This window comes from Leucoraja erinacea, chromosome 29 (assembly GCF_028641065.1).
Source record: "Leucoraja erinacea ecotype New England chromosome 29, Leri_hhj_1, whole genome shotgun sequence".
In the NCBI taxonomy this organism is placed as follows: Eukaryota; Metazoa; Chordata; class Chondrichthyes; order Rajiformes; family Rajidae; genus Leucoraja; species Leucoraja erinaceus.
In genome coordinates, this window is record NC_073405.1 from 4688784 (window position 1) to 4705019 (window position 16236).

Below are 16236 nucleotides of genomic sequence, written 5' to 3' on the forward strand. Positions count from 1 at the left end.
CCCATCATCTTACACCCCTCCTCAGCCCACTACTCCTCCTCTCCTCTTTACACTGGCTATCTTCCCTCTCCACTCCCAGTCCTTTGACCTGAACCGTCAACCATTCCTTTCCGCCCACAGATGCTGCTCGACCCACTAGGTTCCCTCCAGCAGATCGTTTTTTGCCCCTGCAGCCTCTGGCGACTCCAGGTTAACGACTGGTTTATAACAAGAGACAACATGATGGGGAGACAACTGAAATAGAGCGAGTCCCCGTGAATGCTCTGAACACACGTGGTGAGCGCAGCCCACTCAACGGGTCTAGTTTGTGGAAGTCCTTTCTCCGTTTAAAATTACCGGTCAATGGATATCGTGGCTTTGTGGTTAAGTGACTTGTCTAACAACCAGGATCTGGTTTACCCAATGGTACACAAAATTGCTGGAGAAACTCAGCGGGTGCAGCAGCATCTATGGAGCCAAGAAAATAGGCGACGTTTCGGGCCGAAACGTCGCCTATTTTCTTCGCTCCATAGATGCTGCTGCACCCGCTGAGTTTCTCCAGCAATTTTGTGTACCTTCGATCTTCCAGCATCTGCAGTTCCCTCTTGAACACTCTGGCTTACCCAATACCTAGGTTCAGGTTTTTGAATTGCACCATTGCACTTGAGTATGCTAAATACAAGTAATTAAATAAGTCTGGAATTTGGAATAAAGCCAAGTTTAGTAGCAGTAGGCACAAAACTATTGCACTGCTAATAAAATCCATTTGGTTTATTAAATGCCTGTCAGGGAAGAAAATCTGTCATCCTTACCCTGACCAGTTGATATATGACCAGGTCCACTAATATGATTGACTTTTAAACCACTCCCTAATTCAAAGCAATGAGCAATGGATAGTGACATTCACAGCCCATAAACTGATTTTTTTTTTAAAACATTAAAAATTTGCCGACAATCCCGCAAGCTTTTGGGATATAGGAGGTAATTAGAGCACCCAGGGTGGAAACCCATGTGGTCACGGGGAGAACGTGCAAACTCCACACAGACAGCACCCAAGGCGAGGATTGAACCCGGATCTCTGGCACCATGAGGGAAGCAACTCTACGAGCTGCGCCACTGTGCCATTGGGACAATTTTGTGCCAGGGGTTTGTGTCATTCCTGAGAAATATCTGGGTGGTAGATTGTTCTTTGGCTTGGACAATCGTATGTTCACATCCGTGCAGTTCCTTTTGCCAGTGATCTCAGATTCAAGGATCTCCAGGGATAATCATTCTCCAGGGATCCCTACTGAAGATGTCAGAACTGTGGGGCTGGAAGGCAGACCATGGCACTCTAGCCTGCAACATCGATCCAGTCCACCATCAAATAATCAAACCCTCGCTCATTTCTTCTATCTATAGGAACATGGGGCAAGAGAAGAAGTGATGGGGGAGCAGGATATGGCGGTTGCCATGCTCGCTGAACCATCGGAAACACTCACCCTCTCGGTAGAGATCCCTGGTGTCTAGTATTCTGTCCAGGAGCAGAGTTACCCCACACCCCATATCTGAGATCCAGTAATTATAAAGGACCATTCATCTTTAGGCCCTAGAGCAATGAGCAGGTGAGGTAGAAGCAGTGTCAAGTGTAAAGGTTGCTTACCATATCTCCACCCGAGGCAAAGGAGATGGACTGCATGTTATGGTTTGCGATTATCTGTAAAATGAAAGGCACATGATGTTTTCAAGGTAGACAACTTGAGAACTCGTCCTGTGACCCATGGTGTCCAACCTTTAACCTCTATCCTCTATCCATGTCCTTATATTGCCTATAATCCTGTAAACCCTGCTTAATGCAACAACCTTTTGTGTGCACCTGACCTAATACTAAGTGCTTAAAGTGCCATAGATAGACACAAAAAGCTGGAGTAACTCAGCGGGACAGGCAGCGTCCTTCTTCAGATTCTTCAGATGTCTCGATCCGAAATGTCACCCATTCCTTCTCTCCAGAGATGCTGCCAGGCCCACTGAGTTACACCAGCTTTTTGTGTGTATCTTTGGTTTAAACCAGCATCTACAGTTCCTTCTTACACACGCCTAAAGTGCAATGGCACATAAGGTGCGTAAGGCTATGAATAAAGTGCTAAGATGATTGTGGCGGGGTGGAAAGGTGGGGGCTACCCAATCTGTTCCTCCTGTTTGGATGTAGCCTCACTCTGACAATAGAGGAGACCCAGGACAGAAAGGTCAGTATGGGATTAGGAAGGGGGGGGTAAAATGGTTAGCAACCGGGAGATCCAGTAGGCCTTGGCGGACCGAAAGCAAGTGCTCCGTAAAATGGCCGCCAAGTTTACTTGGTCGTGCAGATGTATAGGAGGCCAACTTGATGATAGGATTGGACATACTGGGCTATCAGATCTGTTCCTTTGCTAAATTACTCTACTTCCTGAGAAGATTATGGAGATTCGGCTTGTCAAAGAGGATTCTCCCGAACTTCTACAGGTGCACAGTAGAGAGCATTCTGACTGGTTGCATCGCGGCCTGGTTCGGCAACTTGAACGTCCAGGAGCGGAAAAGACAGCGAAAAAGCTGTGACCACAGCCCAGTCCATCACTGGCTCTGACCTCCCCACTATCGAAGGGATCTATCGTAGTCGCTGCCTCAAAAAGGCAGCCAACATCATCAAAGACCCACACCGTCCTGTCACCATTGCCATCGGGAAGAAGGTACAGGAGCCTGAAAACTGTAACGTCCAGGTTCAGGACCAGCTTCTTCCCTACAGCCATCAGGCTATTAAACACGACAACAAATAAGCTCTGAACTATAACAGATTATTATTATTATTGCACTATATTTGTTTATTTATTAAGTATGTGTGAATATGTGTGTACACATTGAACTTTTTCTCCCGTTATGTACTGTGTTTACATATTCTGTTGTGCTGCAGCAAGTAAGAATTTCATTGTCCTATCTGGGACATAAGACAATAAAAGACTCTTGACTCTTAAATGTCTCACTAAGAGACAGCCTGTTCACACCCTGTAATCTTGTATAGTCTTTTCGCTGACTGGATAGCATGCAACAAGACAGAGAGAGACAGAGAGAGAGAGAGAGAGAGGGACAGAGAGAGAGAGACAGGTAGAGAGAGAGAGGGAGAGAGAGAGACAGAGAGAGGGACAGAGAGAGAGAGAGAGAGAGAGAGAGAGAGAGAGAGACAGAGAGAGAGAGAGAGAGAGAGAGAGAGAGAGAGAGAGAGAGAGAGAGAGAGAGAGAGAGAGAGAGAGAGACAGAGAGAGAGACAGAGAGAGAGACAGAGAGAGAGACACAGAGAGAGAGACAGAGAGAGAGACAGAGAGAGAGACAGACATAGAGTCAGCAACTGTGAGACGATGCACTGTGACATTGCTTGTGGATCCCGTCACTCGGCATCCACCCGATCCTCTCCATCGCCACTCAACCGTTGCAATTCCCTTTCCCTCCCTCCCACCACAAGCCACTCTCACCAGCCTCTCCATACCTGCCTTGTCGTGGGCAGTGCCAGGTTTAACCCTTCGATGGAGATGTTGAGGGTGACACTCATCCCGGCGAACCTCAGGTTGCTCCTCCCGAGGACTGAATAGAGCGACTGATTGGCAGGCTGAGGGGACACAAAAGTAATTTGCACAGTTCCCAGACATTTAGCAAATCGTTAGCAGCATAAACTGGTCATCAACCAAATGCAACTGTTTAAGAAGGAACTACAGATTCTGGAGAAACTCAGCGGGTGAGGCAGCATCTATGGAGCGAAGTGAATAGGCGACGTTTCGGGTCTAGAGCCTTCTTCCGACTGAAGGGTCTCGACCCGAAACGTCGCCTATTTCCTTCGCTCCATAGATGCTGCCTCACCCGCTGAGTTTCTCTAGCATTTTTGTCTCCAACCAAATGCAACTGGTTGCCCAATCTTACTCCACCATTTTAAGTTGGTTATTTAAATCGAAGGTGGACACAAAATGCTGGAGTAACTCAGCGGGACAGGCAGCATCTCTGGAGAGAAGGAATGGGCGACATTTCGGGTCGAGACCCTTCTTCAGACTGATGTCAGGGGAGGGGGCGGGACAGAGATAGAATGTAGTCGGAGACAGTAAGACTGGTGGGAGAACTGGGAAGGGGGAGGGGATAGAGAGAGAGGGAAAGCAAGGGCTATTTGAAGTTAGAGAAGTCAATGTTCACACCGCTGCGGTGTGAGCTACCCAAGCAAAATATCAGGTGCAGTTCCTCCAATTTGCACTGGGCCTCACTCTGACAATGGAGGAGGCCCAGGACAGAAAGGTCAGATTGAGAATGGGAGAGGGAGTTAAAATGCTGAGCAAATGGGAGATCAGGTTGGTTAAGACGGACTGAGCGGAGGTGTTCAGCGAAACGATCGCCGAGCCTGTGCTTGGTCTCGCCGATGTACAGAAGTTGACACCTGGAACAGCGGATACAGTAGATGAGGTTGGAGGAGGTGCAAGTGAACCACCGCCTCATCTGAAACGACTGTTGAGTCCTTGGATGGAGTCGAGGGGGGAGGTAAAGGGACAGGTGTTGCATCTCCGGCGGTTGCAGGGGAAAGTACCTGGGGAGGGGGTGGTTTGGGTGGGAAGGGACGAGTTGACCAGGCAGTTGCGGAGGGCATGGTCTCTGCGGAAAGCAGAAAGGGGTGGAGATGGGAAGATGTGGTCAGTAGTGGGATCCCGTTGAAGGTGGCAAAAGTGTTGGAGGATTAACCGCTGAGCCGGTATGCGACGGCTGATGGGGTGGAAGATGAGGACAAGGGGGACTCTATCCTTGTTGCGAACGGGGGGGGAGGGGCTGCGGGATATCGAGGAGACCCTAGAGAGAACCTCATCTATAATGGAAGAGGAGAAACCCCCGTTTCCTAAAGAATGAGGACAACGATGATCTAGTATGGAAAACCTCATCCTGGGCACAGATGCAGCGTAGTCGGAGGAATTGGGAGTAGGGGGATAGAGTCTTTACAGGAAGCAGGGTGGGAAGAAATGAAGTCTAGATAGCTATGGGAGTCAGTAGGTTTGTAGTAGATGTCGGTCAGTAGTCTGTCTCCTATGATGGAGACGGTGACATCCTGAAACGTTAGGGAGATGTCGGAGATGATCCAAGTGAATTTGAATGCAGGATGGAAAATAGTCGTGATGTTGATGAAGTCAGGTGCTGTTCCTCCAATTGAGTTCTGGACCCTTCTGCAGACACAGACGACTCAGGCTGCAGAATGCTCCTGATCCAAAACATCACTTATCCATGGTGTCCATAAATGCTGCTTGACCCACTGAGTTACTTGTGTGAAGAAGGGTCCTGGCCTAAAACGTCACCTATCCATGTTTATCAGAGATGCTGCTTGACCTGATGAGTTACTCCAGAACCTTGTGTAGTTTCCTTGTTTTTACCACCGAAAATAGACGCGAAATGTTATGTGGTTTTGAAATGTCGTGCGTTTTGTACCTTCTTTTTCCAAATCCCCTTTATGCCTGGCACAGCTTCATGCAGCCGATTAATGGCTTCCCTAAAAAGGAAATGTATTGGGTTAGAGAGGATTGAATTGGAATAACCCAAGCTGCCCAACCCATTCTTCTTTGTATTATTTGAACACTCATTCTAAATGTCCTTATAACGTTCGAATCATTGAAAGACACAGCATGGAAACAGGCCCTTTGGCCCATCAAGTGCATGTCAACCATCGATCGCCCCGTTCACACTAATTCTATGTTATCCCACTGTCCCATTCATTTACAATGCACTAGGGGGCAATTTACAGAGGCCAATTAAGCTGCTGGCCCACACGTCTTTGGGATGTGCCGGAGGAGACCAGGGCAGCCGGAGGAAGCCAACGCGGCCACAGGGGAAACGTGCAAACTCTGCACGGGCAGCACCCGAGATCAGGATGGAACCCTGGTCTCTAGTGCTGTGTGCTGCGTGCCACAGGCCCTGCCTTTCAAAGCCTCGAGATGTTTCAAAGTATTATCCTGTTGCAAGCAGTCGAGATCTCAAACCATGTCGTCGCAACCTTGCACGATCCCAAATCAACAGCACAGTAATGAGGACATTTCCATTCATGGGAAGAACTTAATTATAATTTAATTTCCTTTGTTTTTTTTTGACAAGTCACGGTTCCCAGAAACTGTAATAAAAGTTCCTCAAATGCCCCTGTGGGATTCCAAGTCATTCTTTGTGTACTGTTTTCATGAGATCACTGAAAGAAAACAAAAAAACACTTCTTCACACAATGAGTAGCAGTTTTCTGTACGGGAAAGGATAGGACAAATTACCTGCCTGCAATGTGCAAAAATAACCAAGTCAGCAATGGGTACATTAGCACTAGAACGCTTTCCACCGATAAGAACATCTGTACTTCAGAGGGTCTTCACACTGAAGAATAAAGGATGGGAAAAGCAGCAGCGGTGAAGTCAAGGACCAGAGGGCACAGCCTCAGAATAAAAGGATGCATCGTTAGAATGATGAGGAGGAATTTCTTTGGTGAATCATCATCACAGACAGCTGTGGAGGCCAAGCCATTGGGTACTTTTAAAGAGGAGATTGATAAGTTCTTGAACAGTACGGGTGTCAAAGGGTACGGGGAGAAGGCAGGAAGATGGGGTTGAGAGGGAAAAATAGGTCAACCACGATTGAATGTCGGAGAAGATTCGATGGGCTGAATGGCCTACTTCTGCTTCTATGTCTATGTCCGAGTCTATAAACACTCCCTCAGTAGTCTCCTGATAAATCATTCTGCTCAGGATTCCAGTGACAAGAAGCACAGCAATTTTTATTTCTCCTTTGTGAGTTTGCCTGTGTTTTGTTTTCCAGTTTGGGATGTTCTCTGTTATATAAGAACGAGACTGATTGGTTGAGGAGAATCATCAATAATATATTAGAGTTGCACTCAGCTCTCGCTTGCCTCCATCGATCGGTGCTGCTATTTCTAACCCCACTCTCATTCACTGTGCACAGAGAGCTGATCAATCTGCAAAGACGTGGCTGGAAACCACTTTACATCAACTCTTTATGGTCAACATAGTGGACGGAGAGGGGAGGAGAGAGGGAAGGGAAGGAGCATAGAAAGAGTGGGGTGAGGGAGAGAGAGGGGAGGTGGATATAGAGGGGAGGGGGATGTAGAGGGGATGGGGAAGAAGAGGGGATGGGGCATGAGAGGGGAGGGGGAAAAAAAGAGGGGAGGGGGAAAGAAAGTAGAGGGGGGAGGGGGGTAGAGGGGGGGGTAGAAGGGGGAAGGGGAGGGAAGGGGGGGTGGGAGTAGAGGGGGGAGGCGGGGGGAAGGGGGGGAGGAGGGAAGGGGGAGGAGGAGGGAAGGGGGAGGAGGAGGGAAGGGGGGGAGGAGGGAGGGGGGGAGGAGGGGGGGGGGGAGGGAGGGAGGGGGGGGAGGGAAGGGGGGGGAGGGGGGAGGAGGGGAAGGGGGGAGGAGGAGGGGGGAGGAGGGGGGGGGGGATGGGAGGAGGGGAGAGGGGGGGGGGGAGGGAGAAAGGGGGGAGGGAGGGAGAGGGGGGGGAGGGAGGGGGGGGAGGGAAGGGGGGGGGGGGGAGGGGGGGGGGGAAGGGGGGGAGGGGGAAGAGGGGGGTGAGGAGGGAGGGGGGGGGGGGGGGGGGGGAGGGGGGGGGGGAGGGGGGGGGGGTTAGGGAAGGGGGGGGAGGGAAGGGGGGGGAGGGGAAGGGGGGGGAGGGAAGGGGGGGGAGGGAGGGGGGGGGGGGAGAGAAGGGGGGGAGGGAAGGGGGGGAGGGAAGGGGGGGGAGGAAGGGGGAGGGAGGGGGGGGAGGGGGGGGGGAGGGAGGGGGGGAGGGAAGGGGGGGGCGGGGAGGGGGGGGGAGGGAGGGGGGGGAGAGGGGGGGGAGGGAAGGGGGGGAGGGGGGGGGGGGGGGGGGGGGGAGGGGGGGGGGAGGGAAGGGGGGGGAGGGAAGGGGGGGGAGGGAGGGGGGGAGGGAAGGGGGGGGAGGAAGGGGGGGAGGGAAGGGGGGGGAGAGGGGGGGAGGGGAAGGGGGGGAGGGAGGGGGGGAGGGAAGGGGGGGAGGGAAGGGGGGGAGGGAAGGGGGGGAGGGAGGGGGGGAGGGAAGGGGGGGAGGGGGGGGGAGGAAGGGAGGGGGGGGGGGAGAGGAGGGAGGGGGGGAGGAGGGGAGGAGGGAAGGGGGGAGGAGGGAAGGGGAGAGGAGGGGGAGAGTGGAGGGGGAGAATGGAGGGGGAAGAGGGAGAGAGAGAGAGGGGAAGGGGGGGGAAGAGAGTGGAGCAAGAGGAGCAATAGGGAGGGGGAGCAGGAGAGGGGGGAAGAAACAGAGGAAAAAATGGTGGGGGGGGGGGGGTAGGGGAAAAAGAGCAAAAGCAAGCCCTTCACAAATGAGACACATAATATTGGTCATCCTGCCAAGAACGATTGTAGAACTTAGTCCGCATTTGAAATGTAAATAAATAGGAAAGTGTGCCCTTGATAACCAAACCCTAAACACACTTGAGATTTAGATTTAGACTTTCTTCTGACAAGTAGCAGATTGCTGACCATGAGACGGTTCAGTCCCACGTATGGCCATTCTGTGCAAGGCTTACAGGAGGACCTGATCTTACCTTGTCACCTGTGTTCTGGTGCTGAAGTCAAGGGATCTCATTGATTTTAATACTTCGATACAGCCCATATACTGCAACAAGACAAAAGCACAAACACTGTTAACCATAGAATTGAAGCAATATAGCACCGAGGGCCCATTCAGCCCATCATGCCTGCACCAGCTCTTTGAAATAACTACCTCCCCACCATTGACACCCCAACTATATATGTATTGATTTAATTAATTTAATATAAATTGTATTCAAGGATTTGTACATTTCCTTTTGAAAATTATTTATTTTCATTTTAGTTTTGGAGAGTCAGCGTGAAAACAAGCAGTCTGGCCTCCTGAGTCCACGCCGACCAGCCATCTCCAATTCGCTAGTTCTCTCCTACACACTGGGGACAATTTGCAAAGCCAATTAACCTGTAAACCTGCACATCTTTGGGATGTGGGAGGAAACAGGAGCACCCGGACAAAACCCACTCGGCCACAGGAGGGACGTGCAAACTCCGTACAGACAGCAGCCGTAGTCAGGATCGAACCCGGGTCTCTTGGCTCCGTGAGGCAGCACCTCCCACTGCGCCACCGTGCCGCCCATGTTCACTCAATCTGTTTCCTCTGTCCTTACAGGTAGATCGCAACATCTTGCTCCCGGATCTCCGCCACATGTTGAGTTTCAGGTGTGTGATGGTTTGAAAGACTACCTATAAAGACGACAGAGATTCAGTGCGGAAACAGGCCTTTCAGCCCACTGAGTCCGCACCCACCAGCGATTCCTGTACACCAGCGCTATCCTACACACTTGAGACAATGTACAATTTTACCTAAACCAATTAACCTACTGTAGAGGCACCTGCTGGTGCCTTGGGGTAGCCGAACCCATCGATTGGCTACCTCGGACACGTGACCGTGGGGAGGGGGTATTTCACGCGCTTTTCTGGGCAAACCCATTCATTCTGTTCACCACCATTGTGGTAGCAACCCTGTTATTTAGCTGTCTTAAGACCATTGTTGTTTTCGTTTAACTTTCGTAATAAAGTTCTTTGGAAATCAACCTACTGCCTCGACTGGGCTAAACTACAAACATGAAATGTCTTTGGAGTGTGGGAGGAAACCGGAGCACCCGGAGAAAACCCACGCAGTCACAAGGAGAATGTGCAAATTCCGTAAGGACAGCACCCGTAGTCAGGATCGAACCCGGGTATCTGGCGTTGTAAGGCAGCAACTCTACCGCTGCGCCACCCAACATACATCCTGTGGAGGTTGATTTTGAGATACCAGCTAAAGTTAGTCTGTTTACAGGGCAGAAACGCATGTGAAAAAATGAACCACCAAACAAAGGAAATATTTTTTTCCTCAAACTGGAAGTGATTGATCTATATCAATTACTAAGCCATCTGTCAATAAGCAATATAGATCCCTTGGCTCAGCCACTCTCAGACACTCTCTACACTCAGACAGACTACACAGATAAACACAAACACACACGCACAATGGAATCTTCAGAAGAGAGTTGATCACAAGGACCACATACTGTGTTAGCAGCTGTTGTTCCAGTGTTGTACCTTTAGAAAGGAGATGAGGAGATTCTTTAACCAGAGGATGGTGAATTTATAGTAATTGCCACAGACAGCCGTGGAGGCCATACTTTTAAGGCGGAGATTGACAGATTCTTGATTAGTAAGGGCGTCAAGGGTTATGGGGAAAAGGCAGGAGAATGGAGTTGAGAGAAAGGGATAGATCAGCCATGATTGAATGGCAGATTAGACTCGATGGGCAGAATAGCCTAATCCTGCTCCTTTGACTTATGAACTATGGGCTTATGAACATAAATGGCTATTATCACAGGCTGCAGAGATGCTGCTGGCTGAAGCAGTGTTGTTGCGGCTTACATTACAATTTGACTCATGTACTTTATCAGTGCTTCTTCTGCATGACACAGAGAGACCAGGCCAAGCCAGGCCACATAACACCGTGGAGGAAATGGAGTAAAGTGCGGACTCATTTTGAAATGTGCCCAGTGTTTCTCTGTGTCTGCAGCAGTCAGGATCAAAGCATGATGCTGCTCCACTCTGTAAACAAGACTGCACCGTGCACAGCGTGCAGCAACTCAGTCAGGGGGTTTAAACAAAATCCCACAGCATGTTTTTCCAGAGAGACATTCTGTAGTCCGCTGCGGCATAAGCTCTGCGACGACTGCTGTAAACTAAGAGTGGCCCGTTGGTTAAAGAGCTTGTGAGAACTCCAGCAGATAGACACAAGAAGATGGAGTAACTCAGAGGGTCCCTGTCTGAATGGCTCCTGCCTATTATGAGCTCAGCTCACAATCAAGGTCACCCAAGGACCAAATCCCATCAGGAGACAGAGCCTTTGGAGAGGTGAGGGTTTATCAGCATGAAAATGATCATCAAATGAAGGATGCAGGAAGGAACTGCAAATAGAAACATAGAAACATAGAAAATAGGTGCAGGAGTAGGCCATTCGGCCCTTCGAGCCTGCACCACCATTCAATATGATCATGGCTGATCATCCAACTCAGTATCCCGTACCTGCCTTCTCTCCATACCCCCTGATCCCCTTAGCCACAAGGGCCACATCTAACTCCCTCTTAAATATAGCCAATGAACTGGCCTCAACTACCCTCTGTGGCAGAGAGTTCCAGAGATTCACCACTCTCTGTGTGAAAAAAGTTCTTCTCATCTCGGTTTTAAAGGATTTCCCCCTTATCCTTAAGCTGTGACCCCTTGTCCTGGACTTCCCTAACATCGGGAACAATCTTCCTGCATCTAGCCTGTCCAACCCCTTAAGAATTTTGTAAGTTTTTATAAGATCCCCTCTCAATCTCCTAAATTCTAGAGAGTATAAACCAAGTCTATCCAGTCTTTCTTCATAAGACAATCCTGACATCCCAGGAATCAGTCTGGTGAACCGTCTCTGCACTCCCTCTATGGCAATAATGTCCTTCCTCAGATTTGGAGACCAAAACTGTACGCAATACTCCAGGTGTGGTCTCACCAAGACCCTGTACAACTGCAGTAGAACCTCCCTGCTCCTATACTCAAATCCTTTTGCAATGAAAGCTAACATACCATTCGCTTTCTTTACTGCCTGATGCACCTGCATGCCTACCTTCAATGACTGGTGTACCATGACACCCAGGTCTCGCTGCATCTCCCCCTTTCCCAATCGACCACCATTTAGATAATAGTCTGCTTTCCCGTTTTTGCCACCAAAATCGATAACCTCACATTTATCCACATTATACTGCATCTGCCAAACATTTGCCCACTCACCCAGCCTATCCAAGTCACCTTGCAGTCTCCTAGCATCCTCCTCACAGCTAACACTGCCCCCCAGCTTAGTGTCAACCGCAAACTTGGAGATATTGCCTTCAATTCCCTCATCCAGATGCTGGTTTACACCACAGGTAGACACAAAATGGAATAACTCAATGGGTCAGGCTCCATCTGTGGTAAGAATGGATAAACCCAAGTCGAGACCCATCCTTTAATAGACAAAAAGCTGGAGTAACTCAACGGGTCAGGCAGCATCTCTGGATAAAAGGAATAGGTGACCTTTCAGGTCGAGACCCTTCCTCAGACTCTCACGTGGCTGAGGTACCGAGTCCAGGCTTAAACAGTCTGAAGAAGGGTCCAGACCCGAAACGTCACCTATTCCTTTTCTCCGGAGATGCTGCCTGACCTGCTGAGTTACTCCTGCATTTTGTGTCTCTCAAAGGAAGGGTCTCGACCTGAGCCTATACATTCTGTCCACAGACGAAGCTTGAGATGGAGTTATTCCAGCACTTTGCGTTTTAATCAGAACCCCTTTGTGTTCGAGCAGCTTTATCTGGAAACGTCAAAGAGACGGATACCGTTCACCTCCTTCCACACTCCCAGCATCTGAGCATCTGCTTCCTCCAGTACCACCACCGCCCCAATCAAACATAGAAAATAGGTGCAGGAGTAGGCCATTCGGCCCTTCGAGCCTGCACCACCATTCAATATGATCATGGCTGATCATCCAACTCAGTATCCTGTACCTGCCTTCTCTCCATACCCCCTGATCCCTTTAGCCACAAGGGCCACATCAAACTCCCTCACCCTCCACTGTCAAGCTATCTGCCCAAAACAGAGCAACAGGAGGCTACCATTCCACTCTCCTGTCCATTGAGATCATAGCTGATTCCCATTCCTTTCCACCACTCTAGCCTCATCTCCCGTAATATCTTTGTCTGGCAATAATCTACTTACAATGATGAATTGAGCCAACAGCTGCTGTTTTCTGTGAGAGAGTTCCCCACTTCTCTCACTGTCTGTTTCCTTACTCCTGCGATGAAACGCATCGGATGTTAAAGCCCCACCCGTTCAAAACTCGCTCACCCTGTAAACTTTCAAAGTCTCGAACATTTCACTTACATCACCCTTGAACTTGAACAGACGTTACAAAATGCCGGAGTAACTCAGCGGGTCAGGCTGCATCTCTGGGGAAAAGGACTAGGTGGCATTTCAGGTCGAGGCATCACCTATTCCTTTTTCGCCACAGATGCTGCCCGAGTCGCTGAGTTACTCCAGCATTTGGTGTCTATCTTCAGTGTAAACTTGCATCTGCGGTTTCTTCTTACACAATACGAAATCAGTTTGTTTTATAAATCTAATGTAGCCCAAATGGACAAATGAAAATTATTCAGAGCAAGATTAAATTGATATTTCCAAATGTTCATAAGTTAAAGGAGCAGAATGAGACCATTCGGCCCATCTAGTCTACTCTGCCATTCAATCGTAGCTAATCTATCTTTCCCTCTCAACCCCATTCTCCTGCCTTCTCCCCATAACCCCTGACATACAGCATCTTACTGATCAAGAATCTGTCAATACGCACCTTAAAAATCCCTGATGACTTGGCCTCCACAGCCGGCTGTGGCCATGAATTCTACAGATTCACCACCCCTGTTAGCTAGCTCCTGCCTGCTATTCACATGCACGCCTCACTCATCATACTCGATCACACACAACAATTGTCAGTGTTAAACTCCCAGTCACTGTCTGGCACTCACTCTTAATTAGCTGCTCAATTTCAATGGTACTCCTCTGGTGCACACACTGTGTGTGTCCCAAATAAACTCTCTGTCACACACCCTGCAGCTCTCTGCAGCTCACACACACTGCCTGTGCTGCCTCCCTGTGCTAAATGCAGCTCACACTAATTGTTGCACCCAGGCATTCGCACTGACCTTCGCTTCCGGTGCTCACACCTGCTCAGATTCAGATTCAATCTTTATTGTCATTTGGAAGTGTACAGTACAGAGATAACGAAATGCAGTTAGCATCTCACCCAGAAGAGCAAACATAGAATAATGGAACAGTAATATATATATATGTACATACAGTAGCAATATGTACATACAGTAGCTGCTCCCCTACAGCTCACACCCACAGCTCACGCCCACTGCCACACCCACAGCTCACGCCCACTGCCACTCCCTCACAGATCACTCATTCACACCCCCCACAGATCACGCCCACTGCCACACCCACAGATCACACCCACTGCCACACCCACAGCTCACGCCCACACCCACCCCACAGCTCACGCCCACTGCCACACCCACAGCTCACGCCCACTGTCGCTCCCTCACAGATCACTCATTCACACCCCCCACAGATCACACCCACTGCCACACCCATTGCTCACACCCACTCCCACAACTCACACCCATTGTAACCCTCCCAGTTCAATCACTGACACCACCCACAGCTCACGCTCCCCTGATCGCACACCCACTGCAACTCCCCACAGCTCACACCTACTGCCACACCCACTACACTCCCCATAACTCACACACATAGCCCCATAGTCCACTCTCAAAGCTCACACTCACTGACACTCCCCACAGCTCACACACACTGCTAGTCCTGGGAGCTCACACCTACTTTGGCATTCACACTTGTTAGTGCTCACTCTCACTCAGGGACCTACACCGCCTCCTCACTGTAAATTACTCGATTGTAATCATGTACAGTCTTTCTGCTGACTGGATCGCACGCAACCAAAGCTCTTCACAGACCTCGGTACACGTGACTATAAACTAAACTTAAACCCTCCACATGCCGACCATTGCTCTGTGATACTCACACTGACTCTTCCTTCCCAATCCTCACACCTTCTGCAGCTTCCCACACTTACCACCACTCACTGCTACTGCTACTCACTCTTTGATGGTTCAACTCTCTGTCACTCCCCACTGCTCACAATCACCCTGGCACTCCTGCTCTCTGTCACTCCATCGGTTTAACAATTACCCTCACTGGCACTCCCAGGTATTCCAATCTTTGTCACTCCACCTCCTGTCACTCCACCTCCTGTTACTCCACCTCGTTACTGATCTCTGTTACTCCACCTCCCGTTACTCCACTCTCCATTACTCCTCTCTGTTATGTTGCTGCTTGTTACTCTGTCTCATTACCCCTCTCTCTATTATACCGCTCCCCGTTATTCTGCTCTGTTACTCTTCTGTTACTCCACCCTCTGTATTCCAACCTATCATTCCACTCACTATTACTCCAGCTCTCTATCACTCTGCCCTCTGTTACTCCACCTCCTGTTACTATGCTCTATGTTACTCCACTCTCTATTACTCTGCTCTGTTACTGTACTCTCTGTTATTCCAGGTGCCTGTACTCTTACTCTGGTGTTTACTCTCACTGTAGCTCCCCGGGTTTGGCACTGGCTGCCACTCCCTGGCGCTGGCACTTGTCTGGTGCTGGCTGATCAACGGGCTGTAAAGGTTACTCACTCGGACCAGGTATAAGACTCCGGAATGCAGGATTTGCGTCTCTGGGTGAAGCCAGCCTTGCGGTGGTTTGTTGATGAAGCTTCCCCTGCGGTTGCTTTGCTCCCCGGTCAGACTGGCTCCTTGCAGCCGGGCGCTGCTGTCTCCGGCCCTGCTCCGGCCCCTGGCCGGCGGGTGCAGAGAGCAGGGAGCGGGGCACAGGGACTCGCAGGATCCCAGGGCACTGACCAGCCCGGTGGTGGTGGCCGCCGCCCGCCCGGGGCTCGGGGCCGGACTCCGGCCGCTCAGGAAGCCCGGGGAAGATGCGGAGAATTTCCAGGGCGGGAGCCTGGGCAACAGCGCGCAAAAGGTGGTGGCGTCGTCCGGCTCTTCGGCCACTGGGGCCGCTGTGCCGCTCATGGTCAACGAGCCGCAGCCGAAGCGGTCATAGCGGGGCTTCATCAGCGCGGAGCCCCGGCCGCAGACTGAGCCCCCGCTGACCCTCCCGCAGGGTCTGAGCGCTGCCACTGACTGACCGCCCACCGGCCGCTACACTCTCACTGTACTGCCGCTGATGTCATTTGGGGAATTGGAATCAACTGGGAGGCTGGCTAAACAGAGAGAGACGGCGGCCGGGGGGGGGAGCCAGATGTGTACATGGCCAGCAGAGAGCAACAGAAAGAAAAGAGAGGAGAGTGTCGGGGGAGGAGAATTTGGAAAGTGAGCGAAAGGGAAGAAGTTGGAGAGAAATATACAAATTACCAGAGGAAGAGAGATTGAGAGAGTGTGTGTGTGTCAGAGACAGAGAGAGAGGCAGAAAGAGAGATCGAGGGAGGGGGAGAGAGAGGGATAGATATACAATACAATATACAATACAATATTTATTCATTGTCATTTGAACCTCAGTGAGGCTCAAACGAAACT

General features: G+C 50.4%; 1 protein-coding gene across 1 annotated transcript in view; it reads right to left on the reverse strand.

The window, feature by feature from the left end:
* Nucleotides 1–15900, reverse strand: part of shc2 (SHC (Src homology 2 domain containing) transforming protein 2) — a 33142-nt gene extending 17242 nt beyond the window's left edge. The window contains exons 1-5 of the mRNA XM_055658386.1: nucleotides 15337–15900; nucleotides 8557–8627; nucleotides 5437–5497; nucleotides 3476–3595; nucleotides 1622–1675 (exon numbers count right to left, since the gene is read on the reverse strand). Coding sequence (XP_055514361.1) covers nucleotides 1622–1675; nucleotides 3476–3595; nucleotides 5437–5497; nucleotides 8557–8627; nucleotides 15337–15774 — 744 coding nt within the window. The 5' untranslated portion in view covers nucleotides 15775–15900. The remainder of the gene's footprint in view (nucleotides 1–1621; nucleotides 1676–3475; nucleotides 3596–5436; nucleotides 5498–8556; nucleotides 8628–15336) is intronic.
* Nucleotides 15901–16236: the final 336 nt, after the last annotated feature.